Source organism: Helicoverpa armigera, chromosome 9, assembly GCF_030705265.1.
Source record: "Helicoverpa armigera isolate CAAS_96S chromosome 9, ASM3070526v1, whole genome shotgun sequence".
Taxonomy (NCBI): domain Eukaryota; kingdom Metazoa; phylum Arthropoda; class Insecta; order Lepidoptera; family Noctuidae; genus Helicoverpa; species Helicoverpa armigera.
In genome coordinates, this window is record NC_087128.1 from 4,862,861 (window position 1) to 4,884,669 (window position 21,809).

Here is a 21,809-nt window from a genome sequence, read left to right on the forward strand (position 1 = left end):
TGGTGCACGTGCGGGAAAACCTAATAGTAGAAGATATTTTGATATCTTGTCTCTACCTGATAATGAACTCAAGGCCAAGTCAGTATTATCAAGTGATGTTCTTGTCTAAGATAATTCGTAAAAAATTACCGAGAGTAGTAGATAGAGAGCTATCGCAAGATTGAGATTAGGTATCTGGGCCTATCCAATTGCCTCTTAGTGCTGATTCATGGTCTCTAGAATGAAATACTGGATCAGACTACATGGAACATTCAAGATGCACCATTTTACTGCCCGATTGAAAATATTGTACTGCACAAAATTACATAAAGATTTACTTAACCAGTAATTATTATAGCCCAATGTAATATTTGAGGTTACAGTAGGTAAAATTTTTTTTGTACAAGAATACTTCCGTACTACATACACGAAGAACACAGAAATGAGCATGCATGACGGTTTACTTACAAGTAATAATGATGTAGACCACACAATAATCTTGGTAGCAGTAAAAACGAACGCCATCAATGGCCGTCTCATTAGGGCTCGCTTTATGTCGTCATCAAGGAAGACTGGTATCCTTGGCAGAGCATTAGCTTCAGAACAAAACACAATATTTACTGGTAATAACGTGGATATTCATCCGCATGGAAATTAGAAATGTTATGGATTTTTTAATCTCCTTTGCACAAGAGGAAGTAATAGATTGAGGAAGTAAGGTGAAGTAAGTTTATTTGTTTGACGTTTATTTCTAGTTTTTAGTGTTCGTTAATAACCGGTCTCTCGATATTGTTTTGGTCAGAAAAGTTTACGATGGTTACGAGAAGATAACAAAATTTTGTTTGTTTTTACAGTACAGTACATCTTTTATTAATATTTTATGACACTTTTATATGGATTACCTTATGCAGGGTACCAAATCTACTTTATCGATAAAAAATCAATTTCCTAAGGTGTTTTCTTATCTCATCGGTTTCTCCGTCTCTAAAAACGTATACAGTAACGTTAGTAACAGCTATATAATCGGAATGACAAATAGCTTCTTCATTGGTCGTACGTAACCCATTCCCGTATATGGCAACTACTGCATAATACATTTGCGGTGAAGGTCCGTAAAAGCTTATATATTTATTACCTTCCTCCCTCACTATATTCTTGTCATGTTCTGATGTGTGAATTGCTTTTCTAAAGGCTCTCAAGGCAATACAGTTAACTTCTTACCGAGTTCAACGTGGCGCGTAACAATTGTCATAAGCGGCTAATTACCGTAAAAACTGAGCATGTTTAGGTATCATGAGGTCTCACGAGCACGGCTACCATCTAGCACATTGTAATAATCTTAGGATAGCGTTACGCTCTCATGAGTCCCGTGATTACGTCGATTTACTCCATTAAAACTAACCACTCGCATTTCATTTGGTTTGCAGATAAAAATCTCAGTAGAAGGGTGTGTAATTAGAACTATTAATTATGCGCTGTTATGTCACGTAATGCAATTACACGTCATGGTACCGACGGTAATGGGCCGATAGAGATCGCCACCACAACGTCGCGTTTTTACTTCAGAGAAAACTTCGTTAGGCTGAATACAGTCCAGTGTATCACAGAGAAATGTATTTTATTATAATGTCATTATTATTAATGGAGTGTTAAAGGAGTGATCAAATGCTATTCAAACGTAATTACAGCCATCAATGGAATGAAAGTTATCTTTCACCTGATACTAATCGTTACACTCAATCACTCGTTAGTGTCACTATATTCGCAGATACTTAAACGAGTTATGTGCTTTACACCAATGAGTTTTTTGCATTAGAAAGGTAAGTTTCTATATCATTACCGTTCATAAACTTCCGTAATACAGTTTACTTCATAATAACAAAACAGAAATTATAAACACACAAGTTGCACGGATGTTATTGAACTAAGTATAGGCTGACGGGTGGTTAGTGATTTACTAGGAAATTGATGAGAGAGCTGGGTTCGTGCTCGGGTCATTTACGCGCCAGCGACGCGGTCAAACCAAATCACGCGGCTAAATAAGTTTCGTCGGATAATTGTTAACATTACATACAATCGAAGCAACCGCAATCCGCATGATAGGTTTCGGTAACGGACGCGTTTTTGCGTGTGCTCGTTTAGATTCTAACAATACTCTCTTAAACAAAAAACTGGTTAAGTCAAATTTGGTTGCATAGGAATTGGGTCACTAAATCACTACTCTGTACAGAATACAATGTGTCCGTTAGTAAAGAAAGAAAATAATTACTGAATTCCTAACAAGAGCTGATATATTAGCTATCAACAGGAAACGGAGTCACTTATCCAAAGCATTCGTACGTGATTTGTTGCTTGCAAACATTTGTAATGTGTGTACAAGAGTGCTCCGTTTTTCATATCCCCGTGAGATAGATTCACAAAACGTTTTTCTCATGAATTATGTAGCAAGTTTAGTACCTAAATACTGACGTAGGCCCGACCCTCCTTCCTCTTCTGTATAATTTCATGTTCCGATGCTTGAATAAGTAATGCAACGATTTCGAACCGTTTCGTTAAAATTTAATTTCGGTCGATATTACATTCACTTACTGACAATTGAGTTTTTAACACTGATGTCATTTTCAGCGTCTGGCAGGATAACAATAATAGCTTTCATAATGGAATACGTAATTATTTCACGTCAGAAATATATCGAGGATGATGTATGAGGGTCGTAGGCGGAGCGGACATCCTCATATAAGCGAAGACAACGTTACAACTAGGAATGTCATAGCAATTTGCAACAATGACATAATACACAAACACGAACGAAGTGGAACGAATCGTAATCCGCTCCTAAAACACATTCGTTTCTTCACGCATTAGTGCATACGTGCTTGCTATGAAGGATGTATAGTCCAAGGTCGGCGCGTAAGTTTACACAAGAACATTGCCCTGTAACAAGTAAAAATATCCAGCGTGAAATTTAAAAATAGCGCAAAACCACGAAATACTTCGCAGGTCGTGTGAGGAGCATTCTTGGAAACGCTGCGTATAGTCGACGTGATTAATACGCCTGCGTTATTACGATCATTGTAAATCATAGCGAGGGGTACATTCCCTTGATATGCAAATGTAAAGCAAATTCGCGGGGAAATATTATAGTTGTAAGCGCCGTCTTCGTTGACAGGCCGTAACTTTTTACGACGGGGTATAATTTTTCATTATAGTGGAGGAGTGACTTTAGTTGTCTAGGTGTAAATTTCTTTTATTCAGATCAAAATCATAGGCATTCACAGTGCCAATTCGAAACCAATAAGTTTTTACTAGATAAACTTTCAAAAGAAATTCACACAATAAATTGGAAGCTGCATGAAATTTATGACATTTTCTTCATATTTAATGGCATTAAAAGTACCAAGATCCTTTGAGATGTTTCGAGTATAATACGTTACAAAAATAACCTTCTCTTTCAGATAGTACAAGCAGATAACAGAGCATCGTATCTGGGCGCTCGGTGTCGTGCCAAGAGCGACTGCGGCGTCACAAACTCGCACTGCGAAAGAGGCGTGTGCGCATGTCAACCGTACTACGCGCGAGTTGACAACTCTACCTGCCTTGAATGTAAGTAAAGTAACACTTTTGTTTTTTAACAACTTTATAAAAATATACAGTGTTCATATCGCGCACGGTGGAACCAATTGATTCATGCCTCTAGCAATTTTCTTGGAAAAACTTTCTAAGCGATAGAAAGCGTTATCAAAATCCAACCCGTAATTTTCGATATTGGTTGGAAAACACGAGCAGGTGCAGCCGGTAAAACGATTTTATGTAGTAGCAGCGTTGAAATTCCATTTTGTCCTTTTTCCCTCGCACGCAGTACGTTCCTAATTGACGCACTTTGGCTCGCGGTTTTCACCTCCCATTGCCAATACCTTACCTAATCACTCTCGTGTGGTTAGCTCTGTGGTGAGACTAACAAATTACTTTCACTCGGATGATCAATAGCCGTCATGTAATGGCCACAGTTTTCATCATAGGAATTTTCTTTTCACACTGTTACCCAAATAGAGTTTCGCTTTCAATTGTTTTTCTTTCCAAATTGTTTACGGATTTCGACGATAGCATCATACACGAAGGTTATTTTTTGTGCCCATTGTTAAATTCAAACGACTGACTTAAAATCAGAAGAACAATGTACATTACTTCCCATTTAAATGTTACTTTCACTGCGTTTCGAATAACTATTATTATAATTGGAAAGACGATCAAGTACACTAACAGCACTTTTAGCAGTGGCAAAAAACGTTTATCTCGTCTATGAATATAATAAGATTCCGTTTTGGCTAGACTTATCTTACTACAGTCATCCAATTTCGGTTCGCCTAAAGCAAGGTTTCACGATACGGACTTCAGACTAAATGGATACGAGACGAGCTCAATGCTATCGCACAATATCTCAGATATTTTATTGCGATAGTCCTATAATCCCACGGTCGTCTCACTTTCTTTGCCACAAAAGTATGGGACCAAATCAGACAACTGGATCATGTGGATTACAACTTACAACGGTTCATTCGCCGATTATGTTGCGATTTACTTCGAATAAGGACTGATGGGCCGAATTCGCTTTTATGGGTACTACGATACCTTGACTGATATAACGGACTTTTTATTAGCCTTGATTTGCTTGTCTAGGTTAAGATGAATGTTATAAAGAAGAATAACTGGCGGATGTGTTGTAACACACTTTACGAGCTAGCTAGGTCCAGTTTGGCGGCATTTCGAACTGGGATTGAACATAAGGCCCGCTAGTTCAACGACCATACTAACTGCATAATCAATAATCATAATATCCCATCTAGTCCTTTCTTGGTGCGTGCGCGTGTGTGAATAAATGGAATTATTTACTTAATTTTATTGCTTTGGCCTTATATGACTTTAAACAGACCGGTCTCAGGCGAGGAACAATGCGTCGGAGGTTTATTCAGCGATGTCGTAAAAGTCATTATTTTATTAATTTACCGTTTTCCTACATTGTTTAAAAGCATTTCTTGGCTTGAATTCCACCAGAAAGAAGGCTGTCTTTATGTGTGTTGCACGATTACTTCATAGCGTAACAAACGTAATTGTAGTTCATAAATAGGTACCTAATCAAATACTCAAAATTAGTGTCCGACCGAAACTGGTTTTCCGGCCGAAACCGAAACCGAATGTTCGGCCGTGGCTTCAGTTTCGGCCGAAACCGAAACCGAAACCGAAACTCACATGGTCAAGTATAAAATTTATTAAAATACTGAAATTTGGTGTTTTTTACCATTATTTTGCATTAATTAGGGCATGAAGTGGAAACACGGTATATTAATTCAGTTTGTTGTATTGTAATCTTTTATTTAATACAATATTAAACAATCTTAATAACATTTTTAACATTTACATTTCAACGATGCACTCGAGTCTGTTCGCTTCAATTTTGCTTCACTTTTGAAATCATTCAATTCTGAGACACGTTTTTGTACTTGCCTGTATTCCTGGTCATGAAATTTTGATAAATGCAACTTCAGTCCATGTGATGTTTGTTTTTTTGCTTCGTGGTTTCCTAATGAATAGCACTTGTTACATATCTTGCAAACAGCTTTTGATGTATCACTGATACTTTTATCAAAGTACCGCCAAATCGGACTTTTTTCTCATTGTGACATTTTACTCTGAAACAATTAAAAATAAAATCGGACAATAGGTCATCGGAATGAAAAACATTACCCTCCTTCTTTGGCAGTCGGGTAAAAACAAATCTCGAGTAAGATTACCTATAAAACGTAATTTATGAAATAAAACACTTCACATTTTTTATTTACTTACAATTTCTTTTTTACATGTGACTTCATTTGTTAATAACAACAAAACAGTTATTGACTCAATATTTAATTAACTATATAAATCATTCAAGTACAGAAACAAAACAAAAACTTACATGTTATATATAATAATGTTTTCGTCGGACGCACACGCACTGACTAAGTTTTATTGCATTACTACGGAGCTATCCGAACGGCACACGATGATTCCCGAACACTAGCCGACGGCTTACGACACAGCTTTGCCGCGGAAAACGAAGTTGGGCGAACGTGCATGACCTTGCGAGATAAGTTTCGGTTTCGGCAAAAGTTTCGGCCGATTTTGGCCGAAAACGAAACTGCAGCCGAAAGTTGATTTTTGGCCGAAACTCGGCCGAAACCGAAACCGAAACCGAAAGTTCGGTCGGACATTACTCAAAATGGGTTGAACTCTACTAAAGAAAGTTGCATTCTCAAAGGAAGTCCCATTAACATCAAGTGCAATAAAACCAGGAAGTCATTATAGGAATGATATCGAACGCTGGAAAGGGGGTAACCGTGTGTCGGTATAGATGCGAGCCGTCAGCTTGTCATCTCTAACTTCCTCGTGGTCAGTGTGCCAAGCGTGAGCAATCAACACGAGAATAACAGATATATAAACCGTTTGATAAAGACCCAGACCTCAGCGCAACTGTCAGCGAGATATAATTGCGCTATTACCAATTTACCTTATAACACACTCCATAAAACTTGTGTGCTCTTTATTTTAAATACTGTACGCGTATTTATAGATGGTGTTTATATTGTCGTTAAAATATAATTCATTGTCTGTAGGGTGCTTACGTACGAGGTACAACATTGTCCACGACGATAAATGTAACTGCCTGTTTTCACGCGATGAGTTGTTTTGTTTTGTCTCAGCATATTAATAATCTTTCCGAATTCATTATCAAAGTATGAAGTATTGTAGTAAATAGTATAGAAGGTAATTCACATTAGCGTAAATTAAATAGGTCGACAGCGAAAATTAGTCTTACATTCTGCTCTTTTGGGAAGTTGTTATTTTGGGTCTCCAAATTGTTGCGTGCTAGGTATATATACTGGCACAAAATTTCATATAATGTCCCACTAGCTACCTCCAACTGTGCCAATAAGCTTTGTATTGAACGCTAACCAAAAATAGTACCGACTCTGCGGCAGAATATTAGAGTAAGTTCCGCAGAAGCTGTGTGCAGGCCGCACAGTTTATACAATATTTAAATTGCGGGACCTACAAAATTGTGGACCGAATATATTGTTTTCTATTAGCAGAGTATTCCATATAAGGATATTCACAGAGCAGTTGTATGTTACAAGAATAACTAAAAAGTTAATGGCTTACCACTGAAGATAGACTGTGATAAATTCCACAGGTAGAGCCATTTCTTGCAGAATGTCTTCTTGGAATGCGTGATCTTAAAACATTCAAACTAAACATAGATTGTCCATTAACAAAACGTTCTAGACAAAAAACGAAAAACTTCGATGTGAGCGAAGTGTTCTCATCAAGGTTTGCAGTTAAATGGTAATATGACGCCAATAAATCCTTGTCGTCTAAAGCTGAGTGCATGGACGCTACGTGAATATGTCCATCTCGTTTATTTGCGGTAGGTACCAATTTAAATAAACTTGTTGATGATTACGAGAGCGGCCCCGTCGGCAAGCTTCGACTGACTTATCGTCCGGTTTGCCAGTCGTAAATTGGTCCCGCTATCCTTCGAGGGTATGAAATGTAGGGACTCTTATCCATTTTATTTATTTACTACGACAAGCCCGTTAGTTCGCAAGCTACGGTTTGTACGGGTGTTTCTTCCGTGTGACCTTTCACCTTTACAGAATTCACTTTGACAATATTTTCACCAACGTATTCAAAACAATCCCAGTGTTGATCGTGATGGTGTCGCGGATCACGATCGCTTAGGCTGAAGATTCTAATTGTAATAATTGGATCTGTAAACACTGAAAACATCCGATAAGGAAAAATACCTTATAATAATACCTATGGTTATCTAGGACGCACCGAAAAAAAATATCATGATGCTTATGGGTAAAGAAATGCCATTACGAATGCATATGGCATCAGACACGCTAACGATTAGTGGATTCTCTGTAATAACGGTATACACAATTGGTAGTTGAAAGCAAACACATAAACATTTCTATTTACACAGTATTTTATATCTGACTCTATTGCACAATTAAATGTAGGAAGTTAACTTTCTAAGGGCAATGTACAGAAAATGAAAATGTCAAATTCGCGTGATAATAATTCTTAGATCATTAAAGAGGAAAATATGTTACGTTGTTTACAAAACATGTTGCATTTTACCTAACCAGCGGGACCTACATGTGACAAGCGGCATTTAGTCATAAATTCTTAGAATTTAAAGTGGGGCCCTAACAGTATCTTTACGTGCGGTCAAGAGGATGAAAAGGGAGGAATAATTTCTGCAAGAAAGAAAACAATTTTCTTTCGTACAAACCAAGAACCATAGAAATTGTTTGTCCCAAATTATTGTACAATTTGTCACTTCGTAGGTAAACTGGTTGGTCGAAATTATGGGGGCACGTAGTAAGCCGTGCTTGGCTACCATGTCAAAGCATGTAAGCATGACATACAGTTTTTCTGCAGCACAAACGCCCATTTTGCATCCATTAACCCAGTTATGCATGCATAGCTAACAAGCGAACAGTTTCTTACGATGTAAGTCTTGTAACTCATAAGAGATAACTTTAAAGACATGGCCATCTATACATCCTTATGTATTTCTGTTAGATTATTGGAATTAGCTACTTACAACTTAAATTGAAATGCTTTTAAATGCAAATCTTATGGTCTTCTGCTGCTAACGCTCTCAGAAAATTTGCTATTAGGGAAGTATATGAAATGTCTATTGAAATTCTCCATAATAATCAGTATTTCAACATCAATGTACTATTTCACTTAACACAATAGGATTGATGGATATATCAGCGTTTCTCCGTAATTTATTTGTTTTGATTTTTTCATTGTGTGATGCTCCGATTTTTACTTTCCGCATTGTTCTGCAAAATTTCATTGTTTTTTCGAATAACCGCTTTCTTTTGTTTAATAAATATGGTGAAGTACGTTACTCTGCGTAATCTTGATAGTAGATATCGTCTGTAATTTTGTAAGGGTCTCTTTCGAACACTTACCTAGACTAAAGCTCGCGTGAAGTGCAGGTAATTACTTACGTCTATCTGTGAGCGTTGTCGTACAATATACAAAGAAGGTGATTTAGGGCGCCTATGACTAGACAACCGTTACATAGATAGACTAAGCTCCTATAAAAGGCTCGAATCTATCCGCCTGTCGCGTTCTCACTGGTACTCAGCTGGAAACATCCGCCTCACTGATTTTCGTATGTGAAATACCGAATGAATGAAGAGACAGGTAATGACACCGTTTCATTCACTTACGTTCATTACACGTAGCGAATCGACCTTGACTTTGTATAACAAGATTATAATCTTCGGATTGGAAATCGAAAAGTCACGCACATGTACACTCTTTTCACGGTTGTCAGCGGCGTGCCAAATCTAATAAACGTAAGCATTCTTTGTAGTCTTCGTTTTGAGATTAATGTGTCAGTCTGCATAGATGGTAATCGCAAGAAGTATAAAAGAATTATAATTATAACAGGCTGTGCCCGTCGAGTCATTCGACGAGCCACCACGTACGTACTTGCTAAAAGCAAACGCGTGTAAAAACTGTTTAATGATTGACCATAATCATCATTATAACTGGCTTTCAATTAAATTGGTGACACGTTTATTTATTAATTGATTTAAGTGCTAAATTCCGTGTGTTTACCTTCACTTTAATGAACTTACGTCGGAACTAATTAATAACAGTTAAAGAGAAAATATAGGTTTCTAGACAAGAAAAAAATATCCGGCTTCCACAAAACCCAAATAAATATTAATCAAAGAGGTTTCCTGTATTATATAATGAAATCAATGAATGGACGATCAAGATATCGATCGGAACTTGCGGCTGATCAATGCGGTAGTAGCTAATAAATCTCACATGTTTATTTTGAAGTGTTAATCGCAGCTACTTTTAATATTCTTGTAAAGTGCCGCTCGCACACTAACCGGCGACGGTGTGACTCTATTATTTATCGTTTAAACGTTTGAAAGTCGTGTTATGCATAAACATGTTGTTTCTACGAACGAAATCCTGCTTTATCGTTGTGTAAATCTAAATATAAACATAAGTTTTTAGTGGTACACATGCACATACATTGGATGCAAATTGTCGGCCACACCCGTATAAACGGACCAACAACGGTGAACTTGAAATCAAATAGGGTCGCACACGCCTTCGGGTCATGAACCCGTCATTCAGAGCTCTGTCACCATAGAGACTAGGACACGTAGAGGAGGCAACACACCTCCTGTGGCTGCAAACCATTCTACAATCGACACAAGCCCGAGTTGATTGACAGATCAAATAAAAAATTAGGACAATTATTTCTAAAACATTCGTCACTTGACGTCCAGCTTTGTTGATGTACAAGCAAGAGAATTGAGATGGGCTCATGTAATTTTTTGCTTACTTTCACTCCGACAGGGGTTCCATATTTTTTATTCGTAAGTATTTTTATCTTCTGATGGGATCTCAGATTTGTCAGTTATTAACCTAAATCTTTCAAACAAATTCTCATAAATATTTCAAATTAAGTATTAAACTTACTTACTTTTTCCTGCATCGGACTGTCCGTTCTTTACATAAAGATACCTATGAACGTCGTTTAAATTCCTAGCAAAGTGTAACGCTCTTTCAGTCTAGTTAGTTAACAGTGTGTCGTTTTTCAGTCAGTATCCGGATACGTTTTTTGCATAAAATTCGAATTGATGTGATTGTAGAAATAATATGTAAATCATGATCTCGTTGGCGATTGCAATATTCACAATGCTTTTATTGCATCTTTCATAAAAACATTTTTTATTCTTCTGTAGAAAGTAAATAACTTTTGACAATAGTGGTGTAACTGCGTCGTGACGTAAATTCGTAATCTCTTAAGATCATAGTTTTTTAAGTGGAGACAGCTTTGCGCTTCTCGGAAAAGATTTTACTTAAGTATTTAAAGTATATTTTTTCTATAAATTCTAGGTATTATGAATGGAATTTCTCTTTGTTGCAGCGACGCTCTTAGGATCAGAATGCACAGTATCGGAGCAGTGTACACTGAAGGTAGCTTACTCGGCCTGTCTGGAAGGCGTCTGCCGATGCACCGATGGACATCTGCAGTTCAGGAAACACACGTGTCTCTCTCGTAAGTACTCGTAGCTCAATTGACAAAAGTAAGACCTCACAGTACGAAATACAAGAATTTTCAATACACGAGGAGATGATTGAAAAGCTGATAAAATATCTGTCGACATTATTACACAACCACTTTTACCACAAGTCGTACCACCCACGGAACATTTTTTTCCAGAACTGAGAATACCAATACTGGGAAATGCCATTACCACTTGTTAAACACCAAACAATGATGCGATACAATCGACAAATAAATTGCTTTTCATTTCCCAATGCTAATTCTATAACGACTTGGAGTCGGTAGTAAGAAAAATGCGTAACATTGTTTTTTTTCGCGTACCACTTTGAAATGGCTGGTTAACGAGCGTAGCGGGGCTATCAATTAGTTTTTCATAGGAAAACTGTCATAGACATCATAAGCCGGTAGTACAAACATTTTCAAGCTAAAGTTCCTATAGTAAGTAATTTAATTGAAAAATATTTCGTAAGCCATTCGGGTTTTTCAGTCGTGTAAGAATAATTAATAAGGCGGCTACTAACGTAACGTGTGAATTTAAATTGAAAATTAACATTATAATTAACGCTGTTGGGTAGCTATTTTTCATAATAAACACGGAGTAGGAAAAACAAAGTTGTACCTATGTGCGGCCACTCCCCCGACAGTGAACAAATTAATTAGGCAGTAGGTGTGGCAATCATTATTCACCTAAGTTTTAAAGCTTAGAATGTGTTGTCCACTCTAGGGTAAACAATATATCACACCAAACGGCTTTTAAAAAAACAATACATATTTAAACATTTTTGTTTATCCACTATTGCAGTACATAAAAAGATGATTGTGTTTAAGTATATTGGCTCTTTAATTCATTTGTTTGTTTCACCAATGTGTGTCCCCGGCCATTGATATCGATCGACGGGAACGTTTATGGGATTTACCCATTTTCAGCCGCAAAATAAATAAACACGTGCAGGTTTGCATTTACAAGCAACGCTAACGTTTTATTAGATGTTTGATGTCGCTCTGGACTTTATGCCGCATAATTCACTTAGTAGGTAAAAAATTATGATTAATATACTTCATAAATTATGTAGGAACCATTACCTAGCATATAGGTATAGGTACCTGCATGTCCACAAGACCCAATCTAACGCATTAATGTTAATTTTTTTCTGTGGGACAGTCTATTTTTAAAATAGGTTCCATTAACAGCCATGACCGTGAATATTCCAATCCAATAAAGATCGAAATAACTATTTAATACTTTCAATTTCATTTAAATGAGCCAACTTCATAGAGAATTGAGCTTGTCATGGTTTAAGTCACTGTATTGAATCATAACGAATAAGCCGTGTAATTCTTCGAAGTGGCCCGAGGAAAGTGCCTTTTGGAAGCCAAACATTTGACCTTCAATCAAATTCAACAGAATCAAAAAGTGTTTCGAATTCGCATTAAATTGTCCTTTATTTTTGCTCCATTTCTTAGCGTTTATGATGTTTAATACATCGTAAAAATATAACTGTATAGCACCGGTACACATATTATAAAGTCTGAGTCAAACTGCAATCTTGACGGTGAAGGCTTCTTAAGTAAAAGCTATTAAAACAACTCACATTGTTACACAAATACCGTAATTTTACAACATATTGTGGTGTTGCTGCGTCACATTTGGTAAAAGCTATATAAAATCTGATGGCGGTTGCTTAATAGTCTCCTCTTCGCTTTTCTAAGATACTCTAACAGACCTTATTTCCGCGATTTATCGTAAGAGCATTGTGAGAAAATGAAGCAAGTAATTGTTCTGTCAAATCCGCCATCGTCTGCTCATGTGAACCGCGCTTATTATCGCACATAATGTGAGCATTGTAGCCTCACTGTGAGAACTCCTAAGTATAGCTTTAATAAATTCTTTACATGCCACGATACCACAGTCAAGATATGTAGATAAAGAATCTGGATCACGAATAACACTGACATTTTATGTCATGACCTTGTTACCTCGAACCGTATGAATATCAAAATCAAACATCTATCATGAACGATGAAAGGTGGGATATGTTCCACTGCTTAATATAATGTAGTTACCTCTATCTTGATTCGCGAAAAAGGTTACAAGTTCAAATCATAGCTGCGCGCAACAAATCATGGAATAATTTCGCGCACTCCACTGGGCACTAGGAACAGTTATACAAAACGGAATGATTGACGCTGTAATACACTTGTTATTTTAAACAAAATTGATTTAATAAAAATACGAATGGTCTAATAATATAATAACGGCTCATGAAAAATAACACAGTCATAGATTTGAGTAGGTCGACAATAGCCTGCGATGTTGCGTGCGGCGCTTTACTGTTCCTGATTAACATATAATAGCCAATCAAATTACCATTTGTGATTTTACATTCACGACACTTCATCAAATTGTAGTCATTATGTGTTTAACCGATATGGGAAAACATTATAGGTACCTACCAAACAATTTAAAACTTTTAGGTAGGTATCAAAGTTAATGTAATCGAATCGAAAACAATAGGCAATAGGTACACTTTTCGATAGTCATTTCGATACATAAAAATCAAGTTGGAACTGTATCCATCCGACTATTAGAGCATGTAATGGTAGATCGTATGACTAGCCTCGGGAAAATTGCTACCAGCCACTCAGTGCGGCAACAGTCACGAAGTACACAAATACCTCGGTGTATTTTATTCAACGACCAATTGGCGCGCGCCAATTTGACGTTAAACTTTAAAAATATCTACTGCATATGCTTACGTGATTTATCTCGTCATTTCAGCTGCACCGCCCGGTCACGTCTGCTACAGCAATGAACATTGTCGCTTATGGGATAAGGAGAGTCGCTGCGAGTTCGTCATACTTAACCTCTTCGGAAGGTGCGCGTGTAACAGCCTCTTCAAACAGATCGGAGACAAATGTGTAGCGCAGAAAATTCCCCCATATGCCACTGAAGCTGTCGTAGCTGAAATGGACTCTGTGGTAGCTCCTTCAAACGGAACAATACCATATAAAGATCCAAATCCAACCGTTCAGCTAACATCAACTTCAGTTAATTCATTTGGATCTCCACTCACTATAGTCAGTTCGGACGAAATTCAGCCAAGCAAATTACCTACGTATGCAAGCAAAAACGACGTATTTAGTACAGACGAAGACAGCCCCTTGATGCAAGCCGTCATGAAAGTCCCGAGCGCTGAACCAACGAAGCGTTTACCCGTTTCGATTAGAAAAGACGGCGAGCCGAATGAAACAATAAGGGTAGACGAAATGACAGCTAATTTGCATGCAAATGACCAGCCAATTTATAGGGTTGTAACTCAACCATCTGTAGAAAAGAAATCCAACAAAAAAAGCGGATCGTCAAAGGAACAAGGCACTTCAGCCAGTAAACCTCACAAGGGCGGCCATCAAAAGAAGTCATCTTTAAAAGGTAATCTATTATTGTAGAATTTCGTTTCATTACAACATAACGCCTTTAGAAGAAGCTCTTTTAACAACCTAATTATTTTCAGACAAGCATCGTATTCGCGCGGATACGCCAGTTTACGACCTTGGGCCTGCATCACTAGGAATGCCGTGCCTTACAGACCCGCAGTGCCAACAAGTGGATCCCTACACGCGATGCCTCAACAAGAAATGTGACTGCACGTACCGAACAAACTCAACTTCAGCTTGCTCGGCTCGTAATAGAGGCTGCTTGCCAAACACGTTCCAAGTTAGTATTATGTTTTCTTAAAGAATACCACGAAACGGACGTGGTATATGCCGTATATGTCGTTGAATGTTGATTATTTGTAATTTCTTCTAAATGGCTCAGGTTTATTTGCAGTTTAGCTAATCTTAAACTTTCCAAAGAAAATCTTGAAGTAATGTATGCTTATAGCTAGTGTGCCTTACGTCGTGTTACGACAGCATTCTTTATTAGATAATTTCATAAGAGAATAATTACTCTTTGTTACTTATTATATTAGTAATTGTTATATCAGGAGAAGCGTATATTTAATTTTCTGAACCATAGTAAGTATAGTATGCGTACAATATCTGTAGCTTCCTCATTCATTACTATTCCAGTGCCGGTCTACGGGAACGTGTATAAGTTGGTACTTCGTCTGTGATGGTCGTAAGGATTGCCCAGACGGTTCTGATGAGAAATGTCAAGGTACTGGTAAAGGTTCGTACACTTTGCACCCTGTGTCTTTTCCGCACATCTTCCATCTTCATCGCTTCGTCTCATTTTCATTTCGTACTCATTTTTCCATAACCAAATATTGTGTTAATCAAAACTATTTTCACATTTTTAAATTCTATCGATATTTTTTGGGATAATGTGGTGTGTTACGTTTTATACACTTTCTAATGTTATTGATTTGTGAATATAATTTTGATTTAGCCATTAAACAGCTCCTGCAAAAATAAGTTAATTACACTTGCATTACATTGAACATACAGTTCTGGACACATCTATAGGCCCACCTTGTATTTTCAGTTTCGTTTGGTCCTAGCTAAATTTTTATATTAGGTAGAGCAAAAGGTTTTTATGCAGTTTTGAACCTTGCACATTCACAATTTCATTCAATAGTCTTTTTTTGAATTTCGAATACAGAATTGAAGGAAACAAGAGACAATTTGGAGCCTGCTTGTTGATATCAAACAATCGATTACTAGGAAAACTTGGTTTTATTGGTTTACTTTGATTTAATTCTTGAAAAAGTGATTGATATCTTTGGTTTTGCAACAAACATTACTTATTCTTAACATTAAGGTGAGGTTCTCTCAATAATCTTTGGATACTTCACCTGAAGTCGCCGCCCAAGCTGTGGCACTTATTCAGGCTGGACACAGCCAAAGAAACGTGAGTGCTCAACTTAATTTAAGTCGATCTGCGGTCCGAAATGTTTATCGGAGGTACCTAGAGACAGGCAGCTTTGTTCGTCGCCAAGGAAGGCCACGATCTCGGGTCACAACTGAAGGAAAGGATCGTTTCATCGTGACGACCAGCTTGAGAAATCGTCACCTTACCTCCATTGAGATACAAAATCAACTTCGCGACTTCCATGGAGCATGTGCAAGCGCTCGAACTGTTCGGAGAAGGTTAAAAGAACGCGATATGGTACCACACAAGCCCACTAATGGGCCCAAACTAACGCGAGCCCACCGAACAGCGCGCCTTCATTTCGCACGCAGTCATTTAAATTGGACACAGCAAGATTGGAGCCGTGTACTCTTTTCTGATGAGTCTAAAATTGTGTTACATGGCAATGATGGAAGAAAGAAGGTCTACCGACGTAAGGGAGAGCGTTTCGCACAATGCTGCTTTGACGAGAGGGTTGCTTATGGCGGTAGCTCATGGACTGTCTGTGGCGGTATATCCGCGAGCGGCAAAACTCAACTTGAGGTTGTTACAGGACCACGGCTGCCAACATTAAATGCTGAAAGGTACATTAGTGAGTGCTTAGAACCCCACGTGATACCATACGCGGACTATGTGGGCCCAAATTTCCTTTTTATGCATCATAATGCAAGAGCCCATGCGGCCGGCATCGTCAGGGAATATCTTCGGGATGTGAATATCACAGTTATGGACTGGCCAGCCAGAAGCCCAGACATGAACCCCATTGAGCACATGTGGGACAAGCTAAAAAGACGTGTTAGGGCTCGTCAGACCAGACGATGCAGGAGTTGAAAACTGCCATGAAGAGGAATGGGAGATGATCCCTCAAAATTTCATAGACCGGTTGATAAACTCTATGCCTAATCGTATGAGAGCTGTGGTAGATGCCCATGGAGGCAACACGCGTTATTAAATTAAGCCTTTATTTGATAAAACATGTTTTTTATTCAAAAATCAATTGCTTTTAACGAGGCACATATCCGACTTGTTAGGCGTAGCTCCATGTCGTATGGTATTCTGAATTCAAATTTAAAACAATACGATCGAAAAAGAAGGTAAAATGTATCAGGTTTAAAACTGCATCAACAGTTTTTGTTCAATCTAGCAATAATATTTCGGTAGGGGCCATCGAAACCTAAACTCTAAGGTGGGCCAGTAGATGTGTCCAGAAGTGTAGTAACACGAGTCATCCATCGCTTCCCAATTACTACTTCTTATATCTTCTATGCCATGTTCTTCATTCACAGAACTGACAGGAGAGCGTTGTCCAACGAACTCGTTCAGATGTGGAGGACCTGGGTCTCCATGCGTGTCGCGAGCGTCCCGGTGTGATGGAACTCCTCAGTGCCCAGGAGGAGAAGACGAGAAGAACTGCCGGGCTACGCGGCGTAAGGGGTAAGTTTCATGAATTTAAAAAAAAAAATTGTAGGTGTTTATTAATGTTGGGTATTTCCAGAATATTTTAGAAATGTATCCTTAGTAATTACGTGGTTACCTACTATCTAATTTAAATTAAGTTTAAAAACCTCATAAACCATCGCAGTTTTATTCTACTTATCCGAATTACCTACCGTGAGAATGTTTTAAGCGCCAATGAACTTTTACAATAAACCCATTGCCAAAAATATTTTTATCGACGATTTAATCAGTCGGTTAACTGTTACAATCTAATTTTCTTCAGATGTCCGCGTCATACATTCCGTTGCGGTTCAGGGGAGTGCCTTCCCGAGTATGAGTTCTGCAACGCAATAATATCTTGCAAAGACGCGTCCGACGAGCCACCACACCTATGCAACGAGCAGTCAAGGTAAGGATGCTTCCTTTATAGCCTAGACTTTATAGTCTTACGGTAACTTTAATAGTCGCAACAATACACTCCATAAACCTGCTATAACACACACTTGCCATTAAACTCTGATAAATGCAGTAACAGTATCGTTGGCCGCGTCTGCCTGAGGTGATTGCCACAAAAACCTTATTAGCTGTTAACTATATTTACCATTGCATTTCGTAATCACGCCACGTGCGACCTGTAACGGTGTTTGTCCAAATATTTGACCTTAACTTATGGTGGTTGACACGTTTTCTGTATTTATTCATGGCATTTATTCAGATGGCGTGCGGCTGACTTCTGTCCGTTCCGATGCGGTAATGGTCGGTGCAGGAGTACGGCGGTAGCGTGCTCGGGACGCGATGGTTGCGGAGACAACAGTGATGAAATAGCATGTAGTGTTTGCAGTAAGTATCTTTTGACTTCCTGAATATCTCCTGTACTGAAAACTATCGTTTTTTTTTATCTCAACGTTTTTTGTTACTGAAGAACATAAACAGACATATGTATCTATCGGTAAATGAGGATATAGAAATCATTAAGGAAATCCAATACGAAAGTATTCGAAGCGTGAACTCAAAAACTAACAATGAATCTATGAAACGAAAGTAACGAATTACATTCAACTTGATCAATCAAAGTGACGTACCTACTTATAGCATTGTTGGAATTCAGTTGAAATACCAAAACATAGAAACATAATGATTTCTGACAGGAACTGTTAGGTGACCACTTGACCAAACATGTGAAATATGACCGTCTTTCTGCATATCAGCGATTCGTCACGAGAAATGATGCCGTTACACAGACAATGGTGTTCAAACGATCCGGCGAACGGCACCGGACGGCACCTCGACGTTTGCCGCCCCACGTTGTACGGCATAACAATGTCTTAATTAAATTCACGTTTGTATTTTTTGCAGGATGTCCTGCCCCACCGCAGCCTTGAGCGTCAGTGCATCGATAGACACGCTTCAAAGTTGAACATCCGACTGGATCTCAATGCTCAATATTTTGTATAAACAGTAAGAGATTGCTGCTTCATTTAGTGCTTCAGTGCGATAAGAAGGTTTTAGGAAAATCTAAATTCTAGCTCTGTCATAAAACTTTCAAAGTCACTTGCTCAGGTAGATTTTCTCCTAACATTGTATTTTCTATGTTGGACGGAAGAATACATCAACAGTTTGTAACCTGAAAAATACGTACAGTTAAATATTTTACTGTTTTGCAAATATTTTAAAATTAAAACATTCGTATTTCAAATAGTTTTAATAACGCTTAAATGTAAATAAACTTTTTTACTATTTAAGAATGCACGTGACCAGCGAACATGTAGACATTTCGGTATTTTTTGATATTCTTGTGCTCATATAACAGTAATATGATTTACAAAACTTTAAGTTAAGTATAATATTTAAAACAAGACTGAAGAGTGATACCCGTGAATATTTCCTTGTGAATTAGATAAAGCGTTTAATGCAGCGAGCCCACTCAAAAAGGTTGTAAATATTTTTATTTTTTTACGATAGTCATTCGTTTGGCACAGACATCTTATTTACGTATTCAACAGACTATAAAAACGTATAATTAAGATTTTTATTTAAGTTTCTTGTGTTTTGTGTGAATTTACCTGGCTAAGCGCAGTCAAGTGTAACTTATTGTAATATAGTGTGGTTATGTGTGTGAATGTGATAATGTATTTATTAAATTAATTTAATTATGAAATGTTTTATTTGAGAGATTGGAGACCCACCTCAGTACTAGCAGCAGCTACCACAAATCAATCCTATAATTAAACATTACCTATTATAATACAAGCAATCAACAATTGTATGGCTAAGAACTATGCAACAATGTAATACTGCCTCACGTATGAGAGTGCGGTTTTTGTCAGGAAGTTTATCCCGAACACCATACTGACATGCGGTGAAGGAAAACATCGACTTCGTGAAGGAACCTGGATCTTCTGTACCTACATGCAACAAACATATCTAGGTATTTAGTATCGTAAGCATTGAGTAATGGCTATTATGGACAAATTAAAAAGTTCTACCTAATTATAGGTTTTATCAGCGGTAACCAAAAGGCTATCATAATTGACAATTATTTATTAGGACTGGTTCGCATTGTATAACTGTATAAAATATATTCATTCTTACCTCGACTGTGGAGTTTGACTTATCTAACCCTATCTGCGCTACAACTGCATTTGATTCTTAAGCAGTAGTTAAACTCTATCAACTCGATTAGATAATTGGTTCCAATAGCTCTAATAGATTCTACATACCTAAGTATGTAAATGAAATGTACATAAAGGCTTTATTTTATTGCATCAAGTGAATACAGTATCAGGAAAAACAACATGCTCTATTAAAACTTACTACCACAATCTTACCAACACATCTTGAAATAACACTTACCTCCCCATTCAGACCCATTTAATGGTTACCTACTTAAGCCATTCCTTAGTGAAGGATTTGTAGATTTGTATGACGTATATTCCGTCACTTTGGGTACCTATGCTTTTATCACTGGTAACGACATCTATAGGAAAGAACTGAACTACTAACTACTTATAGTAACTTGAGTGTGTGGTTTTGTTCGGAATCAGTACCTACTGCTGTCGACTAAACACAGATGTCGCTGCTACGCAATAATATGGCGTAGTCTTCGTAGCGTCTACGCATCGCTACCGGCTACGATTTGTTTTGCAATATATTGAAAAATTTGCATTTCTCCATATCCTCGGCAAAGGTCTGCTTGCGGGAATTTCTTTAGAAATAAGCAGTACCTTTGTACACAATTATTGTAATATGCCATTTCAAATTATTTTTTACAGTGTGCACTTACATAAATATTATAAGTAAATATCGAGGCAACGGCATTCCGATCTTCTTCGCTGCCGTCGGAAGACTCGGCAGCCGGCACCATAAAGTGGAACTGCCATTAACTGATGATCAAACCTGAATTAACGTAATTAGAGCTAGGTTTGGACGTGAATGCAGCCCAACATTCTTGTGCATAGGATGTTTGTTGTCAGCAACTATTTATTTACAAATCGCCAAATCACAACGGCTCGTGTACCGTCGAAGTAACGGTTCCACTCTAGTAGGTACGTAAACGTTAGACGTTAATCAAGAATCATTTTTGTAACTAAAACGTAAGAAATAACAAGTTTTATAACGATGGATAGAAATGACAGTAAAGTGCGTGTATTTTTTATTAAGATATTGAAAATACTGTTAACTCCAATATCAAGGTTGGTGATTAATATACCCTATTTGAATATCATTTTCTAATTCGCAGTGTTTAAATATAATTTGAGGCTAGGCATCCATTTTGCCGCTATAGGGGATTTTGTCGCTGACCAAAGAAATTTTGTGCTTTAGCAGCTCGATCTTCAGCAACCCGCATCCACTGCTACCCAGCGACCAAACGGATAGATCGCCTGTCCATCTAATACCAAGTTTCATTTCCAGACTAAGAAAATTACAAAGAAAATGCAACGCGAAGCAAGTGAAAATCTTCATCGGTGTTGGTGCAACAATCATTTGTATTTCTCTAGTTGCCTATTTATTTCGATCAAAACCTAAAAGACATAGAAACCTTGATCCACCTACACCAGCCCCCTTGTTCGGGACTCCGATGAGGCGGGTACCACTAGACGAAGTGTACAAGGATTTGAGACCAGCTGAGGAAGATAAGGATTACGTCTTAGATGATGAACAGAAGGAACCAGGTCTGTTGTGATGAGATGTAAAGAGTAATATATTGCACATTACAAATATCACAGTTATTCCGGAACCGTAGAGGAACCATTTACATAACTAGTTCAATTTTGTTACGCGGGCAATCTGCACACCGCAGTTTAGAGTTAATGTTTAAAGTACATACCTACGTCACTGTTTGTTAAAACAAGATGCCTAGTTATCACATTAAAT

At 37.7% G+C, this 21,809-nt stretch overlaps 1 protein-coding gene across 2 annotated transcripts in view; it reads left to right on the plus strand.

Moving 5' to 3' along the window:
• Positions 1-19,593, plus strand: part of LOC110371556 (uncharacterized) — a 33,591-nt gene extending 13,998 nt beyond the window's left edge. Inside the window, exons 2-10 of one of the 2 annotated variants that reach the window (XM_049839058.2) lie at positions 3,435-3,582; positions 11,006-11,137; positions 13,926-14,576; positions 14,659-14,861; positions 15,218-15,305; positions 17,285-17,432; positions 17,719-17,844; positions 18,151-18,275; positions 18,792-19,593. In XM_049839058.2, coding sequence (XP_049695015.2) covers positions 3,435-3,582; positions 11,006-11,137; positions 13,926-14,576; positions 14,659-14,861; positions 15,218-15,305; positions 17,285-17,432; positions 17,719-17,844; positions 18,151-18,275; positions 18,792-18,817 — 1,647 coding nt within the window. In that variant the 3' untranslated portion in view covers positions 18,818-19,593. Of the gene's footprint in view, positions 1-3,434; positions 3,583-11,005; positions 11,138-13,925; positions 14,577-14,658; positions 14,862-15,217; positions 15,318-17,284; positions 17,433-17,718; positions 17,845-18,150; positions 18,276-18,791 lie in introns of both variants that reach the window. The other variant, XM_021327876.3, reaches the window with a different exon arrangement.
• The last annotated feature ends 2,216 nt before the right edge of the window (positions 19,594-21,809 follow it).